Here is a 10,035-nt window from a genome sequence, read left to right as displayed (position 1 = left end):
TATATATATATATTAATGAATTAATGTTAGAGAAAAATTAAGTACTTTTTAAATTATTCACTTAATTAATAAAAAATACTATTTTTTTTCCTAATCATAATTACCATAAGAAGAAAAAAAAAAAACTAAATTCCGTGAATATCAAAGCTAAATCATGATTATCAAGTAGTTGTGTAAATATATATATACATATATATAATAATGTTTTTGAGAAGTAGTATGTAGTACAATGTACACTTAACCAAAAAATAAAGTAGCATAATGTACAGTGTTGCAAGTAAAACAAAAACTAAAGGTTAAAAGAATCTCAAAATTATGCGGCACTCATTCATTCTATATTAAAAACTAAAAAACAAAGGTGCGGCTCTTATTGATTTGTTGTGTATACAAATAGCAATAGTAGACTAGCAAAGCAGTAAAGCACACAGTTTGTAAACTAAAAGTAGAGGTTCATTTTTTTTTTCTTTTGAGGAGGAGCAGCACGTAGTGATTTTTTTGATTTCTTTTCACGCGGTGTCCATTTTTATTTTTTTTTTTTTTTTTTTTTTTTTTTTTGGGTATTTTGGCCAAAGTTTAGGTTTCAAGGGTATTTTGGTCATTTTTTAAGTTTGTGTGTACTTTGGTCATTTTTTAGGATTTAGAGGTTTTGATCATTTATTAGGTTTAGGGGATATTTTGGTAATTTTTAGTGGTTTTTGAGCATATTTGGTGATTTTGGGGGTATTTTGGTCATTTTTGAGGTTATTTTATGGGTATTTTGGTCATTTTAGTGGATTTTTAGCATAATTGGTAATTTTAGAGATTGTAGGAGTATTTTGGTCATTTTAAAGGTTTCATGGGTATTTTGCTTATTTTAAAGATTTTGAGGATATATTGGTCCTTTTAGTGGGTTTTTTAGCATATTTGGTGATTTTATAAAAATCGGCTTTGGGTAGGGTATGGATATCTATGGATAAACAGACCGGCTAACAATTGGGTATGGATACTAATTGGGTAAGGTAATCAGATATGCATGGATAAATTAATTGGGTCAGGTATATATGGGTATATCTTGCCCATGGTCATCCTTAATTATTTGTAAACAATAAGTGACGAACACTTATTTCTTCACCAAAAACACCTCCATCTTAATATTGGATGATGAATTTGGAATTTCGTCACCCTTCGATTAGTCTTTGGTTAAACAATAGGTGACGAAAATTTATTTTGTCACAAAAAACACCTACATCCTAATATTGGGTGACGAATTTAGAATTTCATCACCTCTAGTAAGTTTTTGGTGACATGAATATTTCGTCACCCTAGGTTTGCCTTTTTTTCATGACCTATAGTGACGAAATAAATATTTCGTCACCAATTTGTACATCTTTGGTGATGAAAGATGGATTTCGTCACCAATTTTAAAATTTTTATAATATTTGGTGACGAATTCTTCTTTTCATCACTAAATGTTATCATTTGGTGACGAAATTGTTTTTCCTCACTAGATTTCGTCACCATAGCCCACAGTGGCGACTCTAGGATTATTTTATAGGGGGTTCAATAAGAAATATAAATTATACAAAATTTTAAACAAAAGATAAATTAAAAATATCGACATCACCAAAAAAAAGAAAAAAATATTTAATATATTAAGTTTTACAATTGCCTATTATGATATTTCATATTTTAAAATTGTTGCTTGATATATTCATTATCAATCTTACTAGCTACATTTGTTTTAATGTATATAGTCATGCAATCATTCATCTACTAATTTTCCATTTGATTGATTTATGTAAAATTTCTTATGATCTAAATGAGTTTTTTCTAAGGTTTAAGATTAGCAAATTCTACTTTTGTTACTGGGCTAATTAAAATTTTTTCCCACATTTTAGATCAAATTAATTTGTTATTGAAATTTTTCCGTGTTTAAAAAGATCAAGATATTGTCAAGATGATTATATTTAAGTTTATTTCAATTGTGCTTAAGGTTAAGGTGTTCAAATTTTTATTTTAAATGTCAAAACAGGAAAAATAAAATAAAAAATATTATAATAATTTTTTTTAGGGTTCAATTCAGGGGGTTCATTTGAACCCCCTGGGCTCCAAGTGGAGCCGCCCCTGATAGCCCACTTTTGTTGTAGCTAGCTAGTATTTGCTACTACACAATTGGTAGCACTTGAGAAAATGGAAATTCCTTGGATATTAATGGCTTTATAAGCAAAAGCAATTCTCACGGTCCTTCTTTTCCTAAGTCCAGCAATCTTGATTAATAGATCCCAAGGTCCTCTGAGGTTCTAGTTTCCAAAGGAGGTTGAACAGATCTTCTTCTTCGCATGCTTGTTCTACTAAAAGCATCCTAAAACCTGCAAGTATGACTTCCATAGGATTATGATCCTTGCTTTCATGAATAACAAGATTCCTGTGATTTCAGGTAGTCCAGAGATAAGTGAAAATAGCTTGGATATAGTTCATCATATCTTGGTCCAAGCTCAAGATATTACTAATCCAAGTCTGCACTGAAGAATCTCTTAAGTTAGAAGTGTGAACTGCTAGTGTAGATCCATGCTAGCAGGCTCTAACAAAAGAATAGTGAAGGAATTGTTAGGGTTTGTGCCCTAAAATCCAAGTTATTAGCATGTTATAAATAATTAAATTGTTTAATTATATGAGACTATTTGAAAATGAACTAATTAGACATTATCATAGTCTTTGAGATGCATTGTATGTGATTTATGTAATTTAATTATAGAAAATACAAATTACAAGTTCCTTGTAAACTCAAAATATAGTTTGTAGTTAGTGATGAAATTGGATGTTTCATCTGCGAAGACTATAACGAATCAACTAAGATGGTTTGTCTTGATCATGGAAGTGGAGACTTCTAATTGATGTGTTGATATGTCTTAAGTGTGTAAGACGTATTGAACAGGACCGCTGCGACATTAATTATTCAATTAACAATTGTCACATGAATAATTAATCTCACGGCTTTTAATTTCATAAACTCTCAATCCAATGAGGATAGTGAACCCGATTATGAAATGTAGGTTACTTTGATATATTAGGAGTGAGATCTAATTAATGGTCAAAACCTTAGTATGTTGGGTAACCACATGTAGTGTTAAGGAAACACATATTCTTAAAATGGAATCCATAATCTCATTCTATAGGGACATGAAATATCCCATTGAGATAAGTTTAATGGGAATTGGTTATTCAGTTCAATTAACAACTGTCACATGAATAATTAATCTCACGACTTTTAATTTCATAAACTCTCAATCCTAAGAGGATAGTGAACTCAATTATGAAATGTAGGTTACTTTGATATATCAGAAGTGAGATCTAATTAATGGTTAAAACCTCACTATGTTGGGTAACCACATGTAGTGTTAAGGGGAAGGGGACACATATTCTCAAAATGGAATCCATAATCTCATTCTATAGGGACATGAAATATCCCCTTGAGATACGTTTAATGGGAACTGGTTATTTAGGGCCGGCCACTTAAGTAAGAGTTACTAAAGTTCATATTTTATGAAATTAGATTTCATAAATATGAATAATTAAAAGATCAAACTGGGTACTCAAGGAATAAAATAGTTGTTTACAAAGCAACAGTTTATTATGACTTTGTTCACTATGGATATTTCATAGAGGGGTCAAATGATATCATATTAGAGTCTTGGGAAATAATTTATTAATAAGGGCTAGAGTGCAATTATATTTTTATACTGGTATTTATATATAATTAATGGTAATTTTGATCTTATCAAGAGTTGACAAATAAGTCTTAGGCCCATTGGAGCTAGAACCTTGTTAGTCCATTTGGTCTCATCCCAAGCCACACACTTAAGCCTAATTAGGCTAGCCTAAAAGGCTAACCAAATTAGATAATCAGTTTTTATTTAATAAGAGTTATTAAATAAAGTAACTGCTATGGTAGTTAACATGTACGTATGATTAAAAGAAGAGAAAATAGTTTTTCTCTGCAGAATCTTGGAAAAACACTTTTCAAAAGGAAAATCAACGTACACAAGAGCTGATTGAGAAACCACTCATCTTGGGCACCATGTGGAATTAGGATGAAAATTGAAGGTATTCTCAAGTTTTGTTTTAGAATTCAAGGTTACATGCTATCTCTAGTGAATGAATTAGATCCTTGTGTTGCTTTCGCTGTGGGTTTGTATGAGATGCAAAACTAATTTTTCCAACAAGAATGGGAAGTAGATTCCTCCTTTTCCTTGCATATAGGGCATGTGTTGTTAGTAGGAATACCTATGTTTTACAAGGTAAGTAAGGTAGGGAGGCTATCATGCATAAGCTTCCACACAAAAAGACTAACTTTATGGCGTACATTCACCTTCCAAATTAAATTCCACACCACTGGTGGGTTCTAGAATGGTCTAAGTTGAGTGTGTGAGGCTGGAATATGGTTCTTAAGTAGTAAGTTATAGGCAGTCTTAACACTATACTCCCTAGAGCTTGAGTGTTTCCATAAGAGTTTATCTGAGATCACCCCTGTTTTAGATTTCATCACATTGAGTTTGGGGATAAAGCTTCTTAATCAGGTCACATTTCCATACCCCTCTAGAATGGTCTATGAGATTAGCAATAGTTCCAGAACCTAAGTTTGAATTTTGCAAGTTTTGCTTAGGACACTTGAACCAATCAAGGTGATTGAGAGGAATGTTAGCACCATTTCCAACCAATCATCTAGCTTCCCTAAGTTTTATGTTATCTTGTTTGATAATGTTCCTCCAAAACCATGAGTGATCTCGAATATGAAACTGGCTGGGCCCCCCCACATATCCTTGTTTCATTCAAATTTATTTAACTATGCTAACCTTGTGTTAGTCTTTCTCCATCTCTCATCCCAACACATCATCACACAAGCTCAACTTTCATAAGTTTTACTTTTTTTTTTTTTAATGAACATAAAATTTTATTGACAAACACAAAGAAACAAAAACTAAGTAGCAAAAACAACATGGATTTGTTTTGAATAAATTACATCTAGAAAAGGGCTAAGAGCAGAACCTTGAACAAAATAACCAGACAAATTTTGCCTAAGGCACCAGGAAACTAGAACATGGGCTGCTTTGTTTGACTCTCTTGGACACCACCTAAAAACAAAGTGCTGGCCACGAGATGCCCAAAAAAGGGAATCGGTTAATATGGTTGAGATTCTCCAAGGTATGGCATCAGTAGGGGGTTTAAGAGCTTCAATGAAGGCTTTGGCATCACTCTCAACCACTGCATTCTCAAAACCACATTAAACAACTAAACGAGTCTCCCAATTAATGGCCTCAGCCTTTGCTTGAAGAGGGAGGTTGGTTTCCACCTGTTTAGACAAGGAGAAAAATCAAATTCCCTCTCCAATCTCTAGTTTTACTATTGGGCTGCAGCTTCCTTTATCGAAGCTTATTACTTCACCTTCTCAATTTGTATTTTCCACCCACCTCATCACACAGTGAAAGTGTTCTTTAATCTCTCTACTCCTCCATTTCTGCTTCTCCTTTTTCATTTCTATTTTATCTCAATTTCTATTCATTTCTGTCTAACTCCAATTTCAATTTTTATTTACATTATTGTTGGTGATTTGTTTTTTTTTTTCCTTTTATTTATTAATCCAATTAATATTCTATATTCATTATTTTTATTTAATATTTCATACTAACATACTAAAACAATCACATTTAAGTAAGATTTGGTATGACAAACACATCTAGTGCGAGATTAGATGCATAAATCTTCATAATCCAATATATGGTACCACTAATCTTATTTGTGTTTAACATTTGGAGAAGCAAATGTTGAAGTTGATGTTTGAAAATTCGTTAATGCAAGAATTAATGAGTGGGCTGGGTCATACATAGATACACACATGTATATCTTGTTAATCAATATGACCATTTAGTCTTATCTCCCTCTCACCCAAAAAAAAAAAAGTCTTGATTTCAAAATAATGTTTTAAAAAAAATGTTATGTCCATAACATTTTTGTAATTATTTTACAATAAATTTTAAGTGATAAATTTTTATTAATTATTACCGATGGATAAAAAAATATTTTTAATAATAAATTTAAATTATAACTAATAACAACTTATTATATATAATTTATTATAAAAATATTACCAACATAACAAAATTGGGCATCGTGTCAACGAGTGCATTGCAGCATTAGAGGTAATCCGTGTCCAGTAAGAAACATAACCGTAAATTCTAGAAACGTGAATTTTAAGCGAATTGACGTTGATGCAACGCCATCAAATGTCAATCAGCAAGTAGGATAGCCTTCCATGCATTTGTCTAGAAGGGTAGAACGGTAAAAGTCAGTACAAAATGCCGCGTCGTCCAATACGGGGACAGTTTAGTCATTGTCAATAAAAGTCTATAAAAAAAAAAAAAAAAAAAAAAACGTACAAGAGAGACAAATTGTCGATTAGAATTTTGATTTGACGACCATCACGAAAGAAAGAAGAAGAATTGGTTGTGAAAAAAATGTCGAAGGTAAACGAAGGGGTGGTGATGGGAGTTCCGTACTATATCGGACAGAATCCATACCAAGCCGGAGCGCCTCCACCAAACGCCGTCTATGGAGATCCCAAGGGTATTCCGATTCAGCAGACTATTTACCGCGACACCCCCGCTCCTTTCAACTGCGTTTACTGCGGTAGTTCTGGACTTACTAACATCAGGTAACAAAAAAAAAATTATAATTAAAAAACTCTTGAATTTTATTTTCCTTAGTATATTATGAATTTCATATTGGTTGAATTTGATTTTAACTGAATTGTGAAATTGTGGATGATTATCTATTGTATATCATGTGACTACAGTTTAATTTAGAGGTCATATTTTGCAAAGTTTATGTATCAAGCAGGCCGGCTTTGATACAATTTATCAATACAATCACACAATAACCTCTTTTTGATGATTTTATAAATGCTCTGGCATTATGGATTGTTGGGCAAGGATTATATATACTTGAATTTTATTGATTGAAACCTTGTTGAATTGTTCAACGGTGTGTGGATTGATAATTTTAATGTGTTGAGACAAAACACATCAAGATTTTTTTTATTGTGAAAGTAATGTTGGTTAGAAAATTTTCCTACTTGTTTATGAACATTGACTTATGTAGACAAAATTTTATTTAATGAGAGAGGCATGTGAGCACCATTTTTGGAACCAAATTAGGTTAGATTAGCATAGCAGAATTGCTTTGATCTTTGAAGCCCTGACAGGGCCTTGATATCGAGGAGTATTGTAGCAGTTAATGTGTGACTGAGAGCAATCCTTTCTTAGTACCTTGAAATTGATCTTGTGTTGTTAAGACAATGAATTATCTGGAGGATGTCTTATATCAAAAAGATAGACAATCAAACCTATTTCTTGATTCAATAGAAGCCCAAAGAGTTACTTGTGAAAGGAATTGTCACCTAATTTGGATACTATGGAATGCTTATGGTCGAGCTTGCGAGTCTTGAGATTAGTTTAAATTGGTGATTGGGACCATGCTAAGAAAGCTAAAGAGTGATGAAGCTGTCCTACATTTTTACGATTTTTGAAGAGTTAGAGGAAAGAGTAAAACAACCTTTTCAATCCTTTTATTTATTTTCCAAAGTTACAGTGGATTTGTATGTTAATTCTCAATTATCCAATTGGTTTCATACTGTTTGCATTAGATTTCTGTGGTATTGCCCTCGTCAAATCCCTGTTGCATTAGCCATTTTGTGCAAGTTGGAAGTCTTCTTGGCTTATCCTTTATTGCCAAACTGGACTAGTCACAAATACAGTAACATCATCTTCTCTGAGTCAATAATGCACCATGGTCCTTAATAGCAAGGTTTTTCACCACCTGTAAAATGGTAGGGGTAATTTTTTGTTATTGACCATGTCCTTTAGTGGTTTACAGAAATCATGAGAATACATTCAACAACCTTTTTGGTCAAGTAATACTTTCAACCACATTTGTTTCGGAAAGATCAAACTTATAGGCATTATCATAAACATTAGAAGGAAACAAGAAGATCACGTGAGGCTTTTATCAGTGATATAGTAATTTATTGTAGTTGGGCTCTTATGTCAGTTTTTTAATGTCTTGGGAAAGACTTACGAGAGCAGATAACTTTATAAGCATCAATGTTACGAGTAATTCTTAGGTACTTCCGTAGTACGGAGAATTGTGCTCCCTCCTCTCACATTCATGATGACTTATGAGAGCAGATAACTTTATAAGCATCAATGTTACGAGTAATTCTTAGGTACTTCCGTAGTATGGAGAATTGTGCTCCTCCTCTCACATTCATGATGGGGTCAACTCATTAAATTTATGGTAGGATCCACCATGAATGTGAGAGGAGAGAGTACTATTCTCCATACTCCGGGAGTATCTAAGAATTTTCCCAATGTTACATAATTGTTGACAGTTCCTGCACATGCATTGCTGTTGCTGTTGTCCTGAGAATCCTGTTCATTCAGGTAGGTTGTCACCTCTTCTTTGGACCTTCTTGAGAACAGAGGAATCTGTTCTTATGATGAATATCTTATTATTATAAATATTATTTTTTTGGATGCCCTATATTATATCTACAAAATGCTGGGGCTTTATCACTGGTTGTTCACTTCCCCACATTTTAATTGGCCTTGACAATTTGGCTTTTGGGAACTTCACTTTCCAGCTTTGGTCTTTTGTACTCGCTGCTTCACGTCTGTTGTGTTTATACCTGCATTAAGCCACATTGGGGTAGCTCCAATCAATAGATAGGGAAGGGTCTGGATATGTTTCATTGAATAAATATACTTCTTTCCTTAGAGAGCCAATCAAATTTGACAATGAGTCTTTTAAATGTTACTGGCCATGTAATCTTTTTATTATGGTAGACAGTAATGTACTTTTCCCCTTTCCTCTCTAATTATGATATTTCACATTAAGTCCAGATCGAAGCCAAGTTTAGCAGCTGTTGTCGGTTGCATGATGCCAATGATGCTTGGAATTTGCTTTCTTTGTCCTTCAATGGACTGCCTCTGGCATAAATATCACTACTGCCCTAGCTGCAATGAAATGGTATAAGTATTATCTACCATCTTTATTTATTTATTTATTTTTTAAAAGTCCCTCTCATTGCATGCCTTTGTTTATAAACATATTGATTGATAATTAAAATGTTCACCTGGTTTATAATGTAGGTTGCGAATTTTGAGAAGTCGGATGCCTGTGCAGTGATGGATCCACCACAGTGGACACAGGAAAGCTTTGCATTGCCTGCGTGATATGATAACTCTGTTATTCAGATTGTGACTGCAGTTTTTATTCGTTTGTATTTGCTTTCTTGTCTGCTTGTTGTCATCTTGTTTCCCTTAACAATGAAGTCCTAAAGTATGATTCTGGGTACATAATTTCAAAAAATGTTACAAAGATAACAGTGATCTTTGTGACTCAAACATGATACAGCTAGTTACACTTCCCGAATTGCTGACAAATCTTCGTGTGAATTGTTTTTGCATATACTGATATTTAGACCTGCATCTTGGATGTTTCAGCAGCAGTATGAAGCTTGATTATCATTAATACTTCTCAATTCTGATTTATAAGTTTATTCGCGTTTATTATTTAAACAAGTCATATAATTCATTAAAAAAGTCATTTGACTAACACTATACATGGATGAATCTTCCATTGCCACATGGTGGGTTGAAGGAAGACGGTTTCAAACAGGTTAGGAATTAAAATTTTTCCTTAAATTAAATAGAAGTTGATTAATGATTGAATGATATTCTCTTCATTTCTCTTATATGCTTTTGATATGTTGAATGAAAAGAGGGAAGAGAGTTTCTTGTTATGGTTTTGATGAAGCAGTTGATTATATGGTCAACAAATAAAATGATCACCTACCAAAAATAGCTAAGAGTGGCTTTGATATGGCACCGATATGGAGAATTAATTTGGTAGTGTGGTAGTGATCTCATTCATACTCGTTATTGATCTCTTGATTGGATTATTTCTTATACAAAGCTTGTCAATGGGATATTTTCCATATGT

The 10,035-nt window shown here is 32.8% G+C and overlaps 1 protein-coding gene across 1 annotated transcript; it reads left to right on the top strand.

Moving 5' to 3' along the window:
* Positions 1 to 6,400: 6,400 nt before the first annotated feature.
* On the top strand, positions 6,401 to 9,476 carry LOC112025234 (GSH-induced LITAF domain protein). Its single transcript, XM_065772435.1, has 3 exons — positions 6,401 to 6,688; positions 8,934 to 9,060; positions 9,183 to 9,476. Exons 1-3 carry the CDS (start codon positions 6,492 to 6,494, stop codon positions 9,264 to 9,266), a joined length of 408 nt encoding a protein of 135 aa, XP_065628507.1. The 5' UTR covers positions 6,401 to 6,491; the 3' UTR covers positions 9,267 to 9,476.
* The last annotated feature ends 559 nt before the right edge of the window (positions 9,477 to 10,035 follow it).

This window comes from Quercus suber, unplaced genomic scaffold (genome assembly GCF_002906115.3).
Source record: "Quercus suber isolate HL8 unplaced genomic scaffold, Cork oak 2.0 scaffold_59, whole genome shotgun sequence".
Taxonomy (NCBI): domain Eukaryota; kingdom Viridiplantae; phylum Streptophyta; class Magnoliopsida; order Fagales; family Fagaceae; genus Quercus; species Quercus suber.
This window is presented reverse-complemented; position numbering and strand designations above follow the sequence as displayed.

Excerpts from the sequence above, each read along its gene's own strand:
- LOC112025234 (XM_065772435.1), top strand. The coding sequence starts at position 6,492 with ATGTCGAAGGTAAACGAAGGGGTGGTGATGGGAGTTCCGTACTATATC. Across the intron at positions 6,689-8,933 it reads TCTGGACTTACTAACATCAG|ATCGAAGCCAAGTTTAGCAG; the intron begins GTAACAAAAAAA and ends CATTAAGTCCAG. Across the intron at positions 9,061-9,182 it reads GCCCTAGCTGCAATGAAATG|GTTGCGAATTTTGAGAAGTC; the intron begins GTATAAGTATTA and ends TTTATAATGTAG.